This window comes from Betta splendens, chromosome 24 (genome assembly GCF_900634795.4).
Source record: "Betta splendens chromosome 24, fBetSpl5.4, whole genome shotgun sequence".
Classification (NCBI taxonomy): domain Eukaryota; kingdom Metazoa; phylum Chordata; class Actinopteri; order Anabantiformes; family Osphronemidae; genus Betta; species Betta splendens.
The window spans coordinates 9,558,394-9,581,191 of record NC_040901.2 but is presented as its reverse complement, the minus strand read 5'-3'; the positions used below and the strand labels follow the sequence as shown (position 1 = coordinate 9,581,191).

The following is a 22,798-nucleotide window of genomic DNA, read 5'->3' as shown; positions in this document are numbered from 1 at the left end:
AAAAACTCATAATTGTCTCCAATATAAAAATAATAACTGTTGGAATGTGTGTCATAGCAAAAATAAGGGTGTCCCAAAACATTAAACAATAACAATGCTACAGATGTTAAAACACTGCTGCGAGGTTTCTGTCAGAAATAATACAGTCTGCACCAGTTTCTCTAACTTTATTGAATGAAATATAGACAAGTTTCTGTATCCTTACTATTAACAGCTTGGAAAATATAAAACATAATTATGACCATGCTACTTGTATATTAATCTAAACGTCTGCAGGTTATTAGTTCATATTACAACCATGTGTCTTTAGTACATACAGTAGGTATACAATCTGTACAAATGTTAACAGGTTCACAGTTGTGTTACAAAAGCAGGGAGGGTTCAGATGGGCTGGGGTCCTAACTAAACGCTTTAGTCCACTGTTATTTTACATAAAGCTAGAGTCAGATTGTGTCACACACTTTAGAGTGAAGGGGATCTAACAGGGCCAAGCCACCTAACCTTTCACTCATTTGGTCAATCGAGCTTAATTAGTCCCTAAATCTAATTAAAGAAATTCATTCAAAGACCATTCAAACTAATCACCCAGATGTCCAAATAAGTGCATTTTTGCTGAATTTGGTAAAAAAATAAGGAACTGCAGTGTAACTGATGCCATATGTTCACTTTGGTGGTAAAGCTAGAGGCCAGGCATGTTTATAACCCTCCACCCACTTCATATTCATTCGAGTTGATGCTTTGGCAATTTAATTGGAAGCAACCGATATCTTGTTTTGCGAAAAATGGAAAAAACATGACTCTCTGACTTATCCTTAACTCAATTTGGCTTTTAAATGACCAGTAAAATGATCTTCTGTTGTTGCATTTTCCTCCTCTCCGGTGCCAGCGTAATGGAGCTGGACTATATGTTGTGTAAACAGCAGAACAAAGTGCAGGTCTGGCATGAAATGAGGAGTTTATACATACTGTACGCCACTGTTGAACTCACGAGTGTAATACCGCTTGTGGGCAGCAGAGGGCGCCAGCGGTACATTATACTATTTTAACATCTTTTTATTAGAGATTCAATCACTTTAGTAAATATTTTTACTTTCTCTATTTTAGTCAGTTTTTAACTTTTATGACAATGATGATGTTAAATAAAACGCAGTTTTCTTTTTACCAGAAGCTTCTACTGTGTAAGCAAGTGAGGGTGTTATAACAGGACTTTATTGTGTTATTACATTAAACCAGTAACAATGTTGTTTTCACAGTAGACCAGGCAGTGATTGTTTCTCATCTACATGGAGCTTATTATATTTAGTCTGGTGCAGAGTGAGCATCACATCAAACATCAGACACGGTGCATTTGTGGGCGCGATCTGTTGTTCTCAGTGTCACCGTCAGTGGAATCACACTTGTACCATGGTTTCGTTTCAATTGCTACAGACTCTTGAAATAATCTTTAATAATAAGACGAGAGTTAAAGCTGTGATACAGAAGGCACGTGAATGCAACAGGTTCACATTTGCTTTGGTAGCCGTTCGTTGCCCAGGTGCTTGTAGCGTCACTACAGTTGTTTGTCTGTAACACAGATCCCCTCATGTATCACAGCTTTCATATGGGGAACTTTAAAAAGTATGCGACATTGTCTATACAATAACAAAATAGGACAAAATGAAAAAATAAAGACTTAAAGAGTGAATGAAAGAATATTCAAGATATAAATACAATATACAAGGTAATAATCCTCCGTCTCGTCACCGCCTCACTCGTGGTCATCGCTATACACATACAACAGGCACACGTATGCACAGGTACACGCTCGGCCAGGCTGCAGACTCCCGCAGGGTCCCGCTGGGACTCCGAACACGACATCACACTGATTACAAGCTAGATAGGATGCGTCTGAGGCGCGGGGCATGCACGAGTGCGTGCGAGAGTGGGCGAGCGCATGAGCGAGCGAGCGAGCGAGTGAGTGAGTGAGCGAGGGTGAGGATGTGTCAGTGGGACGTCACTGGGGTGTAGAGAGTGGCAGAGCTCAGTCGCTCGGCCTCTCTGGGAGGGTTGGGCTTTTACTACAGAGCAGCCTCTCTCTCTCTCTCTCTCTCTCTCTCTTCCTCTCCATCGTCACGCACTTCCTGGTTCCTGGTCCAGACAGAGCGTCTCCCAGGCATCACGCACGTTCAGCTGCGGTTGAGAAGCACAGAAGCGGATATTAGCAAGAACACGGGGACCTTTTATCTTATTATGCAGTGAATGTTGCTGAAAATGGAGAAGGCTGGTTTTTATGTGGCTTATTTCAGCGTTTCTGGTTGAATGCCACTCTCCTGCACACAAACGTAACCAAAACAACAGAAACAACTCGAGCTCTTTGAAGCTTTGTAATTGAATCTAACAAATGCCTGCTCCGACATGGTTTCTTGACTCCACGCTGAGCCTGCGATGGGAGAAAAACAGGAGGAGGGAGCGCAGGAATCATAATCGGTCTTTCAGCACAAGTTCATCTGCCCCTCACACACCGCTTCCCTTTAAGACCCCGGCCTCCAAAGAAGGGGTCAATGGCGGCATTCCTGCTTTGATATCAAAGGTCCCCTGGTTACTCGTAGCTGGAACAAAAGCTTTTTCATCTGGTCAGTGGGCAACTCCCCTCCCGTGCTGCCTAATAAAAGTGGAGCCCATTGATGTTTCAAAAAAAGCCACTATGAGAAGATTGTGTGATACGCTAAGAAGGAATTCAGGCATTTTTTTTTTCAAAATAAAAGCTCTTGCTGTGTGTGTAACCTCACCTGCTCATGATGCTGCTGTGATCTCTGTGGACACCGGCTCGATCTCCTTCACGGCCTCCTCGATCACCTCGATCACCTGCGCCATCACCTCCGCGCACTTGGCCGACGGCGCCGCCTCCTCCTCCCTCCTCTCGGGCCCGCTGCCGTCCAGCTCCACCACGGCCTCCTCTTCCACCGACGGCGCCTCCGCCACCTGCGCCGACTGCAGCACCACCTGGACCGGCATGTGGATCTCCAGCTGCTTCTCCGCGTTCTCCTCCTTGACTTCCTCCTCGGCTCCTTTTACGTCTGGCTCCTGAACTTCCACTTCCGTCTCTTTCTCCTCTTCCTCCTCCTGTTCCCCGTCTCCCGTCTCTCCTACTTCTTCCACCACCACAGCGTCTTCACTCACTTCCACCTCCACAGCCTGCTTCAGCTCCTTCGGCTCCTCTGGTTTCTCCTCCTCCTCGGTCCTGAGGTTCTCGGTGACCTCTATGGGGACGGCGTCCATGACCTCCATGGCCACGTGGAGCGTCTGAACCGCCTTTGGTGCTGGTGTTTGGCATAAGCTGACCACAGGCGTCTCCATGACGACAGGGCTTTCTGTCTCCAGGTCCTCCTCTGTGGCTGACGCTGCCTGGGCCGGTGCTGGAGCAGTGGCTGCTGGCTCTTTGTCTTCGCGGGCATCTGCTGAGACCTCCTCCACGGCGACCTGAAGGACGGCCTGGGCGACGACCGCGCTCTGAGCCTCGATCTCGCCCCCGGGCTCCTCCACCCTCTCGCGGGCCTGCTCCACGGCCGCGTCGGCCGCCGACTCTGCCGTTTGGGTCAGCGCCGCCTCCTCCGCCTGCGCGGCCTGCTCGCCGCCCGGCGCGCTCTCCGTCGCCGGTTCGTGCGACGCGGCGATGACCACTGTTTCCGCGATGACGCAGGCCTCCTCCGTCGCCACGGCGACCGGGATCTCCGGCTCCGTCTCCTGCGGGACCGCGGCCCGCGTGGTTTCCACGGCGGTGGAGGAAACCTGCCCGCTCACCGCCTGCACCGCCTCTCTGATGGCCGCGCGTTCCCCACTGGCCGCTCGCTGCTCCACCTCCACCTCCACCTCCTTGGTCTCCACGGTGGGCTCGGTGACCTCCGCGCTCTGGGTGCAGACGAGCGCTTCGGACGTGGGCGCGATGGGGTCGAATATCACGCCTTTGGGGGAGTTCTCGCTCACAGCAGGGGGCTGGACGTACAGGGACTCCTCGGCGGCGGTGGTGACCACCCCGGAGGCCTCCATGTGGGGCTCGTGGCCCTGCGTCGCCACCTGAACCGCCGGCGCTTTGCTCCGGGCGTTCTCGACCACGGGCTCCAGGTGCGTGGCCTCCACCAGGTGGACCTGGGCCTCGTGCACGGCGTCTTCCGCAGCGCGGGCGCCCTCGGGGTCCTGCGGGCGCTCCTCGGCGGCCACCTCGCAGCTCAGAGCGTCGCGGACCGCGATCGCGGCCTCCACCGTGGGCACGGCCGGCTTCTCCAGGGCCACCTTGGCGACCTCCTTGGTGCCCAGGCCCGTGCAGATGGCCACGGCCTCGTCGGCAACGTGAGGCTCCAGGACGCTGCTGGTGGAGGACTCGGCGTTCTCAGCCGGTGGCTGGTGCTCAGCCTCCTCTGCAGCCGCCTCTACTGGTACGTCTTCGGCGACGACGGATGTCTCCGGGGGGATTTGGCTGATTTGGCCGTGAAGGGGCTCCACCAGCGCCTCGGCTGTTTGCGACTCGGGTTCTCGGGGGACGGGGGCGGTTTGGTCGGCTGAGGCCTGAGCGAGGGGCTTGACCTCCGCCGTGGAGAGCCTTCGCCGCGTGGGCGCCGGAGCTTCGGGCGACCGCGACGCCGGCTCCGGGGTCTCCTCCCCCGCGGTGTCGGTGTCCACGGACTTGGGCGTGGCGGCGTTCTCCGCCTCCTCGGGGATGTCGCTCAGCTGGTCGCGCTTGTCGTCTGCTCCCTCCACGTTGGCCGGGATCCAGGAGGGGGTCCTCTCCTCGGCAGGCGCCGCGGTCGGTTCCGCCGGCGCCTCCTTCTCCGCCTCCTCCTGCTCGTCGTACTCGGAGAGCGGCACCACGGCCGGCGTGTCCGAGTCGTCCTCGCCCGAGCCCCCGTCGGTGCAGGACTGCTTGTCCGCCTTCTTCTTCTTGCGAGGGAAGAGCTTCCTCAGCGAGAACGCCGACTCGTCCTTGGGCGCCTCGCCGTCGGACTGGACGTGGTCCGAGTTCTCCTCGGGCTTTTCTTCGGACCTGGCCCTGTTCTTCATGACCATGCGTTTCAGCGTGTCCCAGGTGGACTCTCTCTCGCTGGCGCCCGACGGCTCGGCGGTGGCAGCTTCTCCGTCGCTCTCCCTGGAAGCGGCAACCTCAGGTTTGGCCTCCTGCTCCGCCTCCGCCGCCGGCGCCACCGGCGCCTCCTTCTCGGTCTCGTCGTCGTCGGAGTCCGACGTCCTCCTCGCCCTCTTCTTGGGTCCGCCCATGCACATCAGCGCCTCCCAGGAGACGGACGTGTCCATCTTCTTTTTGGGCTCCTCCGCGCTGCTCACCAGCTTCTCCGTGGCCTCGGTCTTGGGCTCCTCCTCGGTGGACTTCTCCTCCTTCGTCTCCTCCTCCGCGCTCTCAGAGGACGACAGCGTGGCCGACTTCGCCGCCTTGTCCCCCGTGGCCTCGTCCTCGCTCTCGGAGGAGCGTTTCACGCGCTTCTTGGGAGTGACCAGCTTCTTGAAGGAGGACCAGGCAATGATGCCCTCCTTCTTCTTCTCTCCGTCGGAGGCCCCCTCGCCCTCCGTCTCCAGGCTGGACTCGTTCTGGACGCCGTCCGCGGCCACAGCGTGCTCTCCTGACTCCTCTGGGGAGGAGGGGCCGCTCTCAGCTTTCGGGGCCTCTGCTGAGTCAGTGGAGGATTGAAGGCGCTCGGCCGGCGTCTCCCCGGACTCGGTCAGCTTGCTCTCCGTCTCCTTCTTGTTCTTCTGCTTCTTAGTGGAGAGCTTCTTCAGGCCGGCTCCGGTGAACAGCTTCTTCAGGGGACTCCCCTGGGGTTTGGTCTTCTCCTGCGATGACTGCAGCTCTCCCTCGGAGGTCACCTCTGCCGGAGCTCTCTCCTCTTTCTCTGCCTTTTCCTCTTCGGGTTTGGTGTCGTCGGCAGCAGCGGGCGGTTCAACCGTGAGATCGGGCTCTGAAGCTGGTTCTGGTTTTGCTTCCTCTTTGGGTTCTGGCTCTTGTGCCTCTGCAGTAGGTGGTGCCTCCTTGGGTCCTGACTTTTCCTCCTCTGCTACAACTGGCACCTCCTCCTTGGTCTCAGTCTTTTCTTCCTTGGGAGTTTGTGGTGCCTCCTCTTTGGTTTCTCCCTCCACCTCAACCTTCTCGTCCTTTTCTACAGGTTCCTCCGCCTTCGCTGCCCCCTCCTCTACAGCAGACTCCTTCTCCTCTTCTTCTTTTGTCTTCTTCACGCTGGCCTTCTTCCGCAGGTTGGAGAACAGTCCACCGCTGAATAGCTTCCTGAAGGTGGACACAGTGGTTTCCTGCGCTGGTGGAGCGCTTGCTTCCTCCTTCTCCGCTCCTTCACCCTCGACCTCTCCATCAGCTGCTCCTTCAGGTGGAGCATCGCTGGTCTCTTCTTTGGTGACTTCGGCCTCCGCGGTGGACTCCTCAGCCTCGGCCTCCTCCTCTTTGAGCGTGCTCTTCTCCTCAGCGGCGGAAGCCTCCTCCTCCTTCTGTGCAGGCTCTTCAGCGCCACCGACCTCCTCTTCCTCCTTGTCTTTGACCGTCAGTAGCTTCACAGGGTCTTTTTCCTCACTTTTGTCCTTCTTCAACGTGAACTTGAAGCCGACGAACCGGAAGATCTTCTTGAAGCCCACATCTGCGGCCTCGTCGGGTTTCTGCTCCACCGCCTTCTCCTCGACGGTGATGTCGCTGGCGTCCGGAGCCTCTTTCTCCGCTTTCTCTCCATTCAGCTGCGGAGCCACTTCACCCTGGATGGAGTCTGCAGCCTCGGGGGCCTCCTCCTTCTGCGCCACCGACACACCGTCAGGCTGGCCAACTGCAGAGAAGGAAGAGAGAGACGCTCAGTGAGACTTAGGTCAGATTTCACAACCGACTGCCTCCTTCTGCAGCTCACTTTCTGCAAGAAGGAGATCACTAATAATGCTCTCGTGACTGATTCTGCAATTTCTACAGTAACGTCTTGTTTCAAACATTACATTTAACCAATTCATAAAATGACGCCTAAATAGAATTAAGGGCCAGACAGCATAAAATCCTTTTACCACCTGCACATAATTAGAGATGTTCTCCATGAGCTCCTGACTGCTTGATTGCAATCACATCGCAGCTAAGCCCGTGCTATGTAAACACGCGGAGCACAAAGGTTTAGGCACGGACAAAGGGAGAAGCAAGAGAAGAGAAATCCTTGAGAACACGCTTTTATTCTAAGCTCCTTTTGTTTATCTGTGAGAAGCGCTCACGCTCCTGTCTCACACACAAAAATGTTAAACTGCGCTCCGGTCCGTCCACATCCTTTTCCCAAATTATAGGCGTGAAGTGTCATCCGCTACCACTGCATTCCTGCAATATTTAGTTTCAAAACAGACAGACTTTCTAATAGGTCGCAGTGAGATCAGAACCTCAGGGCAGGATGTTACTGTGCGCGAAGTCCGTCCTGTGAGCGGCGTATGGTGGAAAAACGAGTCCGGGGCGTCCTCGCCGTCTGTGATGTGAATTGTCGGGGCGGTTTCAGGAATGTTTACTTGTCTGCATCTCGACGGTGCCTATGTAGGATTCAAACCAAACAATACGGGCCTCCACGAACCCTCCTTAAAGTCCCAATCCCCTTGACCCAAATTCCACCACAGCAGGATGGTCGGGGACCCACCCCATTCCCAAGGCACACACTCATGCAAACACAATAGCTTTCGAACCCTCTCTGGCCTCTGAAAGAAAAAGATGGGGGTGGTCAGCGCTCCTATTATCTAGAGCCGCTGCAGCTCGGGGGAAGTTTGGAGTAAATTCCGAGTTGGCCGACTTTTACCAAAGCCGGGTAAACATAAATACAGGCAGGGCACAGCCGGCTCAAAATAGGCCGGCAAGTGGGAGAAAAGTGGGTCTACGGGCACGAACATCAAGCGATGTTCACCTAATTGGGGGCCGGCGTCAATTCACCTCAGCCCAAACGCTACAAGTCAACTAGTGGGGATGATTACAGCAGTAATGGGCTGTTTGAAACGAAGCTCGGGTGCAGGAGTTTATGGGCGAAGACATCTGTGTGTGCGCAGCAAAGGTCAGACTGCTGCAAAGCCACATAAGGCTACGAGTCTCTACACGGATAATAAAACAGGACCCATGTTGATTTAACAGACTACAGGCATCTCTCACATCTCTTTGATCTTTGTTTGCCGGCCCCACTTTTTTTATTTACACACACACAACTGTTAAGATCCCTAGACTGATTTGATTTGGGGGGAGAGGGAGGAGGAGGAGGAGGGGGGGGGGGGGGGGTGCCCTGAATAGCCACTGTACTCCACAGAATGTGAGGGAGAGGGGTGAGGTAGCAGTGAGTGATGGAGGGGGGCAGGGGATGAAGGGTTTGAATGGGGGGGGGGGGGGGTCCGGCCCCGGGGGCTGATGCCCTCACTCACTTTGGAGGGTGTTGCGTGTCTCAGACACACACATTCATAGCTGAAATGCTTCTCTCGGCTGGAGACGGGCTTTGTTTATGTGCGAGTGTGAAAGCATGTGGTAACGCGACGCTCCCATATTAAATGTCCTCGCAGCCTAAAAAAAACAATTGTTGTAAATCTTCCCCCGGTCTCCAGCGAGATCAGATAAAGTTTCTGTTGTGGCCTTTGAGTGTCGCTGATGGGGGGGGGGGGGGGGGGGGGGGGGGGGGGGGGGGGCGCTGAATGGCAGCTATTCTTCCCAGTCGCTGTTTACAAACTTGGCCAAATATATGCAAATGCTGATTAGAATCACTGGAGTCTGGAGCAAAGAGTTGAAACAAAAGGAGTCGGTTGAAACGAGGGCAGAGAGAGACCCCCCCCCCCCCACACACACACACACACACACACACACACACCCCACCCGGTATCAAAGGTGTGGTCCAAGCGGCTCCGACCACATTATCATTATCACACTGATCATTGTTACCTCGTTAGCATGTGATGCTACACAGAAAGCCGCATCCCGGCCATCGGCCCAGTCCGGAGGAGCGATCTGCTGGCATGTCATTAATTCCACACGCCCCACCCCCCCGCACCCCCCAGACCCTGCGGCGAAGCTCAATCACCCCATTGGGAATTTGGATCCCACTCTAATCTAATGAAATACTTCACATGACGGCGCTGTGGCAGGGGCTAAAAATGGACTTTTTCAGTGAATGCACCTTCATGTGTTTCTATGAGGCAGCTGCCAACCTCTCCCAGCAACAAGTCTGGGGGTGTGAAGTTATAGCTACGCATGAAAACTTCATGACGGGAGCCCAGAAACCTCACAGGGGATTTAAAAGGAACCCTCCTCCTCACACACGGAGCCTCCGCAGCTCCATCTGTAATCATTCATTCCGCGCTGGGACATTTCTAGGCCCAGTGTTAACAAACCACACCCTCAGGACAACAACGCCTCCGGCGCCGCTCGCTCGCGGGAGGACGACACCCAAAGAAACCCACCATTCAGCAAAAACAGAGGGAATCAACGGGCTGCTGCTCTCACCTGTTAAAGTGATTGTTCCAAGCATTGGGGACGGTCCAAAAGCGAGTCCTTCCTCCAAAAGAAGAGCTGCAGAAGCACAAGAAGGAGCGGGAATGCTGCTGATGGGAGCCGCTGTGTGGCTTCGCTCGCTCAGTAAACGCTGTGTCTGCTGCTGACGGTGCTTCCTGCCGGCGCTCCTCGCTCGCTCTGAGCCAGAAACCAGGGCTCCGCGCTCATTTCAACAGGCTGACACGCATGTCATGTGGGACCACCCCCGTTCCCCTCCCACCTCCCTCGCTGCTCTTCAGCTGTTCTGAATGAGCCGCCCCCTTCCTCCCCCCCTCATCCACTCGCCCTCTTTCGGACCCCAGCATCCACCCAGGATGAAGGAGGTCATCATGTGATCTTTCGAGGAAGCATTCGCTGCCTTCCATTGTACACGCTCCGACCCCCCCCATCCATCATCGCTCCCTTCTTCCTACACATTGTTCTGTGGAGGACGGGGTGGGGGTCTCCTCCTCCTCCTCTGGCCTTAATGCACACAAGCGTCCACGACAGACTTTATTTTTAAAAGCGACCCGGAAACAGCCTCCACTGCACCTTCTGTCCCCGTCCACTTCCCTTTTCTAGGAGTTTCCCGGACTTCCTGTGGATTCCTCCAGGTTACGTCACCACTCAGTAAAAGCTATGTCCACACAGCTACATTTTGGGAGATGTCTATTCGATGGGGGGCCCCCGAGCTGCCACCTTCCCACAGTGATGTTAATAGCACCCTCTCAATTACACCAAAACAGACATATTCAATTCAGCCCTTCCTCCAGGGGGGAGACTGAGGGAATGCTGCTAAATCCCCAGGTAAACAATCAGGTCTGTCACACTCGGGCATTGTCCCGCAGGAATGTGTGATTTCCATCCTGAGCGGCGCGAACGGCAGCAAGTCAGCGAGCGCCGTCTGGAGGCAGCGCCTTTGTTCCGGCGCACGGTTCCAACCGACAAAAATCAGCCGGCGACAGATTCTCGGCCGTCTGAAATCAGCCAACTGCTGGGATGAAATCAAAGCGCGGGCACTTCGTTCAGCAGCGGCTGAATACGAGGTCTTTGCCCACGAATAGAAGACGTCACGGTCCCCATCAAAGCTGGCGAGCGCAGGAGGAGAGGAGACAGTCACAAATCGAATCAAATATATTCAGGAACTAGGTCAAAATGAAAATACAATTAATCTTTACAATATTAGCGAGGTTTGGGTTTTTGGAACCGACTGAAGGAGACATTGTTCCTTTTGGTGGTAGCTCTCATCCAGTTCTCCAGTCACAGAGTCGGTATGCCAGCGTCTGTCCTGGGCTGTGACAGTGGACGGTGAGTCACAGTGTGAGCAGTTTATCAGATCACAGGCTTTGACTCAGACCCGTCCGTCTTCCACGGTCGCTCACAGCTTCGGGGAACGTGACTCGTTCCCATCGGACACATTCCTGGACGTCCGTGCGCCGAGATGCTCACACAGACACGCACTCAGCTGCCTGTTATTACGTAAGACCACAAATAGCTTCTCTTCCCTCGTTTCCTATATTTTGCCTCAGAGCTAATTTGATTGACCCTTGACCTCTAAAGCCGCCCAGTCGCAGAGTTCACGCTCTGCTCCCGCTCATTTAGTTCACATTAATCTGCATCAAAGCATTTTAACACAACATAAATCAGTTCAAAGACACAATTATTCATATTAAAGGAGAAGGAACTGCTTTGGTTAACGAACGCAAACTTAATTTAAAGCTTTTCCAACACCTTCTGTGTAAGTAAATTGAACTTTGCCTGTCAAATGTGTGTGCGTTTGTTAATTCGGGCCAACGCTGAGACCGAGCGGGCGACGCCTCGCATATCTGGCCGATCAGAGAACGCGCCTGAGCCGAGGAATGTGTGAGGAGGGTCCGGAGCGGGGGGCCGGGGGCCGGGGCCTTTTGTTGCCTGCGGAGGAGCGCGTGACATCATCGGGCAGCAGGGAGCGAGACAGCGCCTCCCGCTCCTCCCAGAAACGGACGAGACGGCGTTGGAGCGAGCGGAGGGAAGAGGGAAACGGGCGGACGTGGAGGTCTCTCCTCCATTTTTAATCCCCCGCTCCGCGTTTCCCCCACGGCCCCCCTCCCAATCTGCAATCCTCCCGAGGCCCCCCTCCCCCTGTTTGTGTGCGGGCCGCGGGGACGGATAAGAATGTCGGACAGGAAGCGCTGGTTTTCTCTGCTTCGCTGCTTCCTCTTCCCTCTCCGGCCTTTTCCCGCCTGCGTCACGCGGCCGTGACGTCCGCCGGGCTTTTTCGCACTCCGTGACAGCCCCGGGTTTGTTTTTCGCCGCCGGACAATGGGCGGCCATGTTTGCGGCGCTCGGCGTTGACGGAGGCCGGCGCGGTTCACGGAGTCAATGTCATCCTGCAGGTGGCTGTGACGCATTAAAGGCTTTAACTTTGGCCGCCGAGCTGCGTTTTCTCGCACAGCAGACGCCGCCATCTGTTTCGCTTGTCTTCCTCGCTGCATTCCTGGCATTTCTGCATTCCAGTTGCTGTGGGGCATCATCTTGTCTTGTTAGTGGGGACGAGGAAAGCCCCTCGCTGGGCTGTAAAAAGGCCCGCGGCCACGTTTGACGCCTGAGGTTTCAGGTGAGACCGTCGGGAGGATCAGCAGGTTCTGGGAGGTTCTGCAGGACCCGAGCTCGACCCGATTGACACGTCCCGCATCCAGTCGTGAAACGGTGGAGCGTTTGTAATTTATTTGCTTGGCGCCGTTGAAGCCGAGCAGGAAAAGAAAAAAAAAAACGGGGACCGGTCTAATCGGTTCAGAGGCCGAGACGGGTCCAGGTTCTCACAGAGGGTTCGTATCCTCCGCTGCCCTGAAGCGTATCCTCAGCTCACCGGCTCCACAGCAAATGACTTAATAAAATATGCTGCTCAGATGAGCTTAATTGAGCCGCTGAGTGGACGGCGATGGATCTTGAGGGACTGAAGGGCTTTTAAACTCTAGCATCTGAAGCTCAGCCTCTCCAGCGTCGTCCTGTGGGATCACTTGCTTTGTCTGAGGAGGGTGAAATCACTGTGCCGTCCTGCAGCTGATGGATTAATATCTGCACACATACAATAAATAAAACCACCAGAGTAGATTTTTCCCGTGTACAAATATGAGTATAACAGTAAAGCATTTCATAGGAAGCGCTGACACTGAGCACTGTGAGTTGGAATGAAAAGGGAACATGGGTCCAGCTCCAGCAGAAACAATCACGACGCCTGGATTGTGTTACGATGACTGAGCAACGGCACGCTGAGCTCACGCAGAGCCTGAGACGAGGAGGTCCCGTCCGCGGGAGTGATGAGCGTTTTGGCACGAGCGGATTTCAACTACACGGATTCAGACTCCCTCGATCTTAAGTGTCGCACATTTGTGCTTCCGATGACCTCAAAGTGGACGTGGCACCCACCTGGCACAGTAAACACAGCTTCTACGAATACACGCAAGCTGCACTGAGCACACACGCGCACACACACACACACACACACACACACACACACACACACACACACACACACACACACACACACACACACACACACACACACACACACACACAATCAGCTCCAGGCCTCGCAGGTCTTCATCTGTTTCCAGCCTGAGAGCCAACTGGGAGGAACTGACAGGTCCCTGGCCAGAGCTTTACATCAGCCATGATGTCATGCCATAACCCCCACCCCCCAACCCCCGCCCTGAGTGGACCGACGCACACAGGCCTCACAGTGTAAAAGAATAAAACTCACGACGCACCAAGAAAGCAGAAGAAGCGGTGCATCGCTCACACATGACGCCCTCTCGCCGTTTCCTTATCTATTTACACGCCTCCTGACTCTGGCTCTTTGCTTCCCTCCCTCTTCACCGGATAAACATTTCTGAGGTCCTTTCCAACCTTCCATGTTTTATTTATTCTGTTCCTCTCTGTGTAGTAGCCCGGGCTTCAGCCGAAGAAGGTGAGACTCCGGTCACGGCTGTAAACAGGTCCTGGTTGTGCGTTCGCTCACGCACGCGTCGGCCTTTTGATCCAAGGCCTGCCTTTTGTTGTTCCTCGCTATCTGAGGGATTCCTGAGCGCTTCCTGCCTCCCACAATGCACCGGTGTTTTTATCAGAGGCCTTCATGCCTCCCATTATCTCCCCTCTCCCCCGTCGGGCACCGCGCTCCTCTTCCACTCCCTCGCGCCGCCTCAGCTGCCTCGCGTCGTTATCTCCGCGCTCTGGTTCTGGTGCAGAGCGAACCGGGCCAACGAGGGCAACAGCTGGCAGCTGCTCATCCCACGGCCCGAGCGAGAGCTTCCAGCGAGCTGCGAAGCCGTTGTGAGTTGTAAAAGGCAGACTTGAATCAGATTTGGATGTGATTTGTGTAAGTAAACAGGATCTAAAAGACATCCCTGTCCATGAAGCATGTGTGCGGGTCTACCTGCTCTATCAGCTCTGCTTCTGTGCTCCGAGGAGGATATTGGGTTACTCTATAAACAGACAGAACCGCTTCATTAAATAGCTTATTAAATAGGATATTTGACTGAGCGGTATGTGACGTCGCGGTGTTTTAAGCAGTGTAGGGTTTCTCTCCCCCCGAGGCCGTGTCACAGCGCAACCTGCACTGTGCGAGGCCCAGGTCACGGCCTGCTAAATATTTAGGGAGGGGGCACGCACCTCTGCAGCCCTCCCAGCGAGGGAGCGAGCGAGCGAGAGAGAGAGAGAAAGAGAAAGAGTGAGAGAGAGAGAGGAGGAAAATAAACAAAGACAGTGATGGAGAAACACACACTTTCACCCAAACTAGTCTACACACACAAGTAGTGATGTTAAATGTTACTCGTGTGCCCGAAGTGAAGTGTATTGCACTAAATCCTGAGTGTAAAGTCACCCGCAAACAGAAAAGCGCAGACATAAACACACACAAACATCACAGACCACAGGGGGAGCGCCCACTGTAAATAAGCAGCAGCCACACACCTTCTGCCAGAGCGTCGTCCTCCGAGGGTCCGTTCAGGCTGGTCATGCTGGAGATCTGCCCGTTTTTCTGCTGAAAAGGCACAGAGATCAGACTTATTGGGAGGCAGATGTGCGTTCTAGGCTTCGTTCTGACAGTTCAAGTTCTGGGAGATCGCCTTCACGAGTTAACGCAGCCGGGCTCGCGGCATCTTATCAGCGGATCCGACTGACAGGCGCACAATGGCCGCCGGCCCGGAGCCTTTGTGCGGCCCGAGCGGGCGAGAGGGAACCAGATTCTCCCCACAGAGCCGCTAATCTCGCTAATGGAGCAGCCGGGCTTTATTCCCGACCCGCCAACGCTGGGGCAGGAGAGAAAAACCCCTGAAAGCCAACACCACGGAGGAGAAGGCGCCGCTCGGGACAGGAGGGACCTGCAAATGTGAAGAGGAGAGTGGGAGCGGGTTGGAGGAGAGCGAGTGTGTGTGTGTGTGTGTGTGTGTGTGTGTGTGTGCGTGTTTCAATTCCTGACCGAACGGACTGAACCTAAAACCGCTGAGCCGGCATATTTTGCACCGGTTTCGGTTTTTAGGTCGTTGTAGATATCATCAGACATCTCCAAACGCATTTACTTAAGCAACAACCCCGCCTTTGATTCCTGTTCATTTTGGCCAAGGGCTCGCTCGTTGTGAGGCCTTCGGTCGGTCACGGTCCGACGGTGAGGCCTGATCCGCCCAGCAACACCTGCCTACATGCACATTCCAGATGTGACTGGACAGATCATCTCACATGTGTTCACGTGTTACGATATTTGATAAAACACCCATCAGTAATGTCATTTTCTGTCCATGTGCCACCAGCTGACCTCCAAACCAGCAGTGACCCCCGATCACACACAGCACATGACCGGCATTCCCGGCATTCCTCGACCCCCTCACCAGAATTCCACAGAGCCCCCCGCCACCTGACACGGCTCCTATGAGCGCCTCCTGACCCCCCGGGTGTCACCGTGTCAGCTGTGGTAACACTGCTCAAACCCACAGCTCGCATCTGTCCTGCTGCGTAAAATGTTATTATGACATTTAAACTTGGCCAAAGTAAAAGTATTTTATTTTGAAGGGGTTCCAGGATGAAATCAAATCAAACAAACACTCCGGGTTGAGTTGAAGGACTCAAACGATCATGTAGGACTTTTTCCCTCAAGGATCCCATTTCCTGCCCATATAGAAATTATAGAAATTATGAGTGACGGCGGCACAGGAATGAGAAGAATTCCGGCTTCTCTTCAACACTGAGCCAGACAGCGACGTGCACAGCGTCGTCCGAGCTGCTCTGGATTCCTCTCACGTCCCCAGACGGACTCCGTCGACGTTTCTCTGCCAGTTGTGCATTTTTCGGCGTCTGCCCGGGTGACGCGGTCTGCCGCAGCGACCCGAGGACGGACCCGGAGCTGCTCCGAGACGAGCGCAAAGCAGCGGTTGGAGGGCGAAACGTGTGGCGGAGCCGCCCGCGGCCGCGGCGGTCGCCGCCGGCGGATAAACGGCCGAGCGCTTCAGGTTCACCGCCGGAGCGACGGCGACGCCGACCTCCTGTGACCCTCCTCGTTTCTCTTTCATCTACAGTTCATCTGCGACCCGCGCGTCCTCTTATCTCGCTCCTCATTTGCTCCTCGGCTGCACGTCTACGCTCCGGGCTTGAGGAGAGACGAGCCGCTGCCTCCTAAATCACTGCAAAGAGGAGATTTACGCGCCTTGAAGCCAAGGCAGACTGCGGGAGGAGGGGGTTAATGGGGGAGGAAGGGGTGACGGGGCTGGAAAAGGACATGGAAGACCTAAAGCTACAGAACCAGAGTAATAATGGAGAGGAAGCATTGCTCGTGAACTTTGGGATGATTCCCAAAGTTCCAACAGGAGACAACGGGCCTAAAGCCTCTCTGTGGGGTCGTGGTCCGTTGCCGACAGTTGACCTCTGACCTCCGAGGCGCGGCCCGAGTCTGTGCGCAGATGAAGGGAGGAGGACGACTCGCTGGGAGACGGGGAGGGGTCCTCCCTCAGGCGGCTCTGATTCTCTGACATCACGCTCTGAGAAGCTGATGAATCAAAGTCCGACCTGACCCACGCTTCTGTCCGTCTGTTCACGTGTATTAGGCCTGACCCCTGTATAATCAAAGCCTGAGACCCCTGAAAAACACGCCCACTAACAACCCACTAACTGTGCTCAGGTGCTTCGACCCAACGTATGTGCTCCACAGGGCACAAACCACAGAATCACTATCGCAGCCTCAGCGACAGAAAAAAAAGAGCCAAAGAGGTTTTTGGCTGAGGAGAAATCTCCAGATGTGCAACAGATGTAAAACCCGATGCAAAGTAACTATTTACTCCTCTTCACCCTGTGGTTCCAGCTGTCTTGTATCACTCGGACGACTGAGTGATTTTATTCATTGCGGTGGTCGAGGGTAAACAGAAATAAACACAGGCACCAGCTGGATGTAAAAATAAAAAACGCGAAATGTGAACTTCATCGGGAAATGGGAGAAATGTGTGAGGGAGGAAACCAAAGCAGGGCCACACACCTGCCGGATGCCGTTTTGTCCCCTTCCACCTCCATCGGTGCATCAACGACCTTTGACCCCCGACTCTCCGCACCTCCCACGCGTTGTCTGTTTCCCATCCCTTCATCTGCGACAGCACAAACGGGGCCAAACAACAACAGCAGCAGGCGCTCGCGGTGCAGGGGACCCCCCACAACACCCCCGGCCGGCGTTTGACCCCAGGGCCCTGCCAAATGGGTAGAAATAACAAACCCGGCCCCTTCACTGACCCCGATAAGCATCGGACCTTCAGAGTCCAATGTGAGAGAAGATGACGGGTGTCTGGAACCCATACAGACGCTATAAATATGTTTTTAATTAGCCAGACATTTAAACCAGACTTTGTTTTGATGGCTTTGGGCCTTAAATTACTCTTATATTATTGCTAATATCTGTATTTATGATCTGTGTTTTGGCACAAAACCAACTTTCAGGGTTAAGTCACTTAAAATCAAAGCTATCCAAACACTTAAGGAGCATTTCCCCAGGTCACATACTTTTTTACTGAGAGTTTGTTATGCGTATCGCTGCCCAGGGCTCAAACCGCCTTCCTCTCCTCCAGGAAGAAGTGAATTAAAGGCTCTCTATGAATCAAACCACAAGCAGGAGGGGAGAGAGTGAAGATGTGTTGAGTTTAGATAAAGACAAACAAGCAACAAATGGAACTACTTCTGTTTATTATTCAGCTTTAAAGCACACTGTCATGCTGTCACGTCAGTATTTTAATCATGGTTCTAAGTAGAACATTGCAGGTCATCCTCCTTTTAGATCCTTTTTAGTCTCCACCTTTCCGGAGGACAACATCTGGCTCTGGATGAGGTGATGCAGGAGAATCCTGTCCCTATTCTCTCATTTGAGGAAATTCAATGCACATTATTGATTTTGTCATCAAACGACAACACAATGTTACAAGTCAGGGTGATTTCATTTGAGCTTTTTGGCAGCTCAGTGTAAATAAGTGTGGGACACGGCTGTGAGTTATGTGTGTGTCCGTAACCACGGGCAACGCTCAATTTGATCAGGCCTCGTTAATTACGTTTTTCTCACATGTTGCTGATTGCCATTCGATTGTAAAACAGTTTAAAGAGAACATGTGAAACGAATAAACGCTTGAAAAGAGAACTCTTTGCCTGCCAAGACATCTCCCATTACTTTGGTTTGTCTGCTGCGCGGAGCAGAACAGTGCCGGGGCTTCATGCCGCTAATGCAATCATCAGTGTAAAAAATGGGAATCGCAATCGCACACCAGCGCATGTTAACGAGTAGCAGCTTGTCGCACCAATAAATCACCCAACGCTCCAAAACAAGGTGAAAAATGCATTTGTGGCGTCCTTAAGATCACATTTAAATTTGGTGAACTCAGATAATGAATTAAATCTGCTGATCTCATTATATTTCCGGCTTCGTCCCACTCGGTTTGAAGCGACTCGAGAAGTGACCACGTGATTTACTGTGCTGCGCGTTTCCAATTATCTTGAAACAGTTGAAGGCATCATAAGACACTTAGTCTAAATGCAGCAGTATTTACAGGGTGTGATTTGTGAACACACACACACGCACGCGCACACGCACACGCACACACACACACACACACACACACACACACAGCATGGCCTCAGCAGTCTTCCACTGAGTGCTGCATCAGAACCAGAGCCGATGAAAAATTGATGCGCGCCGAGGAGCGACGGAGACGAAGGAAGGAGGTGAACCGGTTCACGCAGACGGGCCGAGACGCGAGCGCTATGAATAACGAGACTTCCACGAAGGCTACGGGGCGCTTTGATGCCGCGAATGGAGCCATTCAAGATGGAGGACGAATCATGGCACCAGTTCAGAAGCCTGCAGTTATCTACAGCCAGGTCTTTGTCTTCCGGACTGGTGATCTGTCACGGAGCCGCTGCTCCTTCAAAGCATCAGGCGGAGCAACATGTTGAAAAAGCTACATGCACGCACAATATTATTATTATTCTGAACACACAAACCTTAAGGCCTTAACTACACTTGATGCGTGCGGAATCCGCCAACAATCCGGCGATTCATGCACGAATGGGTCAGGCCCTAAACTATTCAGAGCATCTCTGTGGGAGACCAACAAAGTAATTACACTTTAATCAGATTCCGTGCATGATCACAATCTAATTATGTCGACTCAGACCTTCTCCTCTTCATATGAAAAATATTATTCCATAATCAAATTCAAATCCTTCTTTTATAGTTCGAATTTGCACGACGACCCAAAAGCGATGACGAGCTTAAGTTAAAGGGAGGCTGCAGCAAACAAGGACCATGACATCATCACGAAGACGAAGGAACACTGTTAAATGAAGCCCACGTAAGTAAATGATAAAACACTCCAAGCGTGTTATTTATCACAACAAACTGCAATCTCTCATTATTATATTGACATGGTTTTCCTCCGTCGGTTCCTTCCTTTGGTTTTGGGCCGGTGCACATGGGCTCCCGGATTGTATCTGTCCCAACCCATCCTCAATGGATCCTCTGTTTGGCCCCCTCTGGTCCCCCCCGTGGTCTCTCTCTCTCTCTCTCTGCTAAACAGGATAATCAGAGCCACAGCCGTGTCTGATCCGCTGCAGCTCATTATACAGGAACCCCGTGAACTAATCACAACTTTAAATAACATTCCGGTAGCTGTTGATTGGACTCAACACAAACAGTAGAGCGAGGGGGTCGGAAGCCGGTTCCACCGTGCCTCCAGTGACAAGTGATCTAATCCACATCACAGATTAAACGCTAAAAACACCGTGTTCCAATGAAAAATGTCTCACAAAATCCACTCCCGGCATAAACCGCGTGCAAACATTGCCCAACTCGTCCATAACCGTCCTGTTATGTTTGGACGCCTTCCAAGACAGGAAGCTACGATCAGTGTAAACAAGAGCTGAAGCCCACACACACACACACACACACACACACACACACACACACACACACACACACACACACCTGTCAAACGACATTTTACACAGTTTAATAATTGAATAATTAAATTATTAATTAGGTCTAAGATGACTGATGATTGTCAGACACAAAGCCTGATTCATTGTTTTATTTTGTATTGAAGTGGGTTGAATTGAAACAATACACTGTGTTGCAATAAAACAATGTTTTCTGTGGTAGAAGTGGCAAAAACAACCTTGAGAAGAGAAACCCACTGCGTGTTCGGGGAACTATGCGAACGCCTGCCTCCGTGATGAACTTGTGATTATTTGGATAACACCTGCGAGGACCTGGACCGGCGGCGGAGACGGGGGCATTGCTTGAATTCCTCGGTGGATATTCACCGACTGTCCGTCACGTGGCTCGGCCTCCTTTAAAGGAGCAGTTCGTAAACAAAGCCCCGCGGCCGACCTGGACGCGAGCTACAACACGTCTGTATCAGCTGCGATCACACCGAGGTCACATGACCTCACATCGCACACTCCAGTGAATTTCCTGCCACTGATGACAATCTCCCTTTCCCAAGAAAACCAACTGCCAGGCAGAAGAGAAGAGTGCGTAAAACGTCGAGGAAACGTGTCCGTTCCCGAACGAGCGTCGCTCCGATCGAACCCTCGTCGCACTTAACGACACCCTCGGTGACCTCTGACCTTTCCGGGCCACAAAATCGAACCTATTGACCTCCAGCCCATAAAAAAACGTCAATAAAACCCAATAGGTCACACGAGGTGCGATGAGAGCGTGTGGCGAAACATACACAGTCATTAGTAGGCGCCTTCCAAATATTCAGTCACACAACGATGAGCAATTTACACTGAGGTAACGACAGGATGCCTCAGATAGTAACAGCTGAGCCTCAATAAACACCTCTATGGGGGCGTCCTCTAGTCTGTGCTTTAACTCTCCTCCTCTAGAATTAGGTGCATCCTGGGCCTATTTCATCTCTTCAGACTCTGGCTTAATCAATATATAGATTACGACATCATCACTTACTCCTGTCATATTAACTCAAGCAGGACGAGTCTGGTGTTTCTCTAATTTATTGCTTTTTTTCATGATGAGTTGTTATTTCAGCTCATCACTCTTTCATTTGATGCCAGTTCATCCCCACGTCATATAAACGGACTGCTGCTTGACCCGGTGCTGCAGAACCCCCCCCCCCCCCCCATCACCGAACACCGTCCGCCCGGTCCTCCACAGCGGTGCCGGGGAGCGGGCGGTAAATCAGGACCGATGGCGTTTTATTACTGCGGGACTGCGGACGAGTCGAGGCATTACTCAGCAAAAACGGAGCCAGGCGCACATGGAGCGCGCGCGCTGCAGCGCAGCACGAAGTGATGCGGGGGGGTGACGACGGCGACCCAAACAAACTAGACCCCGAATTAACACCGGTGACGTTATACGGCGCTATATGCCAAGTCACGTAAACGCTGAGGCTGAGGCGCCGGTACCTTGCTGTCGAGGACGCCGCCTTCCTCCCGGAGCGCCGTCAGCTCTGCGGCGGACGCGGACGCGGACGCGGATGCGGAGGCGGAGGCTGGGGCATCCTCCCGGCTCTTCCCGTCCCGCTGCGCCGAGCTCTCTGCTCCCATGGCGAACTCTTCTCTCGTCTCTTTGGCTGCGATCGGTGAGGAGAGGAGGGGGGGGGGGGGTTACACGCGCGCCTCCGCGTCAAACGCGTCCCGGACGGTTACAGGAAGACGCGCGTCCGAAACGGCCAATTTACGAGGTGCGGCGCGCGGCTCCGCCCCGGGGTGGCCTGGTTCTGGAGGGATGGAGCGCGAGGACCAGCAAACTCTTTTAGGACACCCCCGCCTCCTCCTCCTCCTCCTCCACCGCCTCCCTACTGTATCACATGGGGCTCCGGTGCGCCGCGGCACGCCTTGCAGCATCACAGACGGAGCTGCCGCCGAGGAAGAGGGTAAATAGAGCTGTCAGAGGGCTTTTATCAAAATAAAAGTTCAGATTTGAAGTTTGTAAAGTATGAATACTCTGTGTCCACAAGCTTCATGTGAGCATACGAAAAGGGACATTCATAATTTTAGTTCTCATGGAATCTTACAGCTCTGCCTCTGCCTTGAGCTGGACTTTCAGGTTTAATTGCAGGTTGTGCCGTTTTTCCTTAAAATTTCAAAAAGCACAAATCAGAGGTTTGCTCAGGGGCCGTGATCACCGGACACCCAACGCAAACGCACAGCAACAAGACAAACAGCAGAAACACTGGGCTCAGCAGACAAAAGCCGAGGCCACGGTTTAAGTCCTAATCGTTGGCGCATGAAAGCCGAATTGGATTAAATGCTAATGTCATCAGGACAAGGAGCGCACATGTGATGATCTGACGCACAGGGTATGAGGCCAGTACGGAGAACTGTCCGGACACGCACACTTATGATGATGATGATGATGATGATGAATGGTCGCTCCAGTGTCAGGTTGCGGTGCCGCCACCTGGCCTTCACGGGTCTACGGAGCATCAACAGAACTATCAAGTGTCCGTGAGGACGCAGATGCACAGAACAGGCTCAAGCAGATGAATTAGTGGGTGACCTTCAGCACAGCAGGTCCGTCGGTGCTGACGTCATCTGGAGGAGGAGGGGAGGGAGGGATGCGGGCGTGAGACGCACAAAGGAGGTTCTCATTAAAGGGGAAGCGTGACTTCATGTGTATGTGTCCAAATAAGTATTAGATGCATTAACTGAGTAAACAATGAAATGTTGGGAAAGACATTGTTTTTCAGACAGCCGCGCATGAGGAATGTGGCCCCGGGGGCTGGTGTCTGGCGTGGGCACCGAGCACAGCAGGAGGCCGACGCATGCTGTAACACTGTA

The 22,798-nt window shown here is 53.3% G+C and overlaps 1 protein-coding gene across 3 annotated transcripts; it reads right to left on the bottom strand.

The window, feature by feature from the left end:
* Window positions 1-152: 152 nt before the first annotated feature.
* On the bottom strand, window positions 153-21,786 carry akap12b (A kinase (PRKA) anchor protein 12b). Of its 3 annotated transcripts, none has more exons than XM_029141297.3 (4): window positions 21,422-21,786; window positions 14,447-14,516; window positions 2,769-6,806; window positions 153-2,169 (listed from the first exon to the last, which is right to left on the bottom strand). In XM_029141297.3, the coding sequence occupies exons 1-3, from the start codon at window positions 21,560-21,562 to the stop codon at window positions 2,773-2,775; spliced, it is 4,245 nt and encodes a 1,414-aa protein (XP_028997130.1). In that variant the 5' UTR covers window positions 21,563-21,786; the 3' UTR covers window positions 153-2,169; window positions 2,769-2,772. The 3 variants fall into 3 exon arrangements, with proteins under 3 accessions (XP_028997130.1, XP_028997131.1, XP_028997132.1); XM_029141298.3 differs by having other exon boundaries at window positions 14,447-14,513; XM_029141299.3 differs by lacking the exons at window positions 14,447-14,516; window positions 21,422-21,786 and adding an exon at window positions 9,470-9,711.
* Between the last annotated feature and the right edge of the window lie 1,012 nt (window positions 21,787-22,798).

Coding starts and splice junctions, on each gene's coding strand:
- akap12b (XM_029141297.3), bottom strand. CDS start 21,562: ATGGGAGCAGAGAGCTCGGCGCAGCGGGACGGGAAGAGCCGGGAGGAT. Junction 14,517..21,421: donor GCGGCGTCCTCGACAGCAAG/GTACCGGCGCCT, acceptor GTGCCTTTTCAG/CAGAAAAACGGGCAGATCTC. Junction 6,807..14,446: donor GGACGACGCTCTGGCAGAAG/GTGTGTGGCTGC, acceptor CCTTCTCTGCAG/TTGGCCAGCCTGACGGTGTG.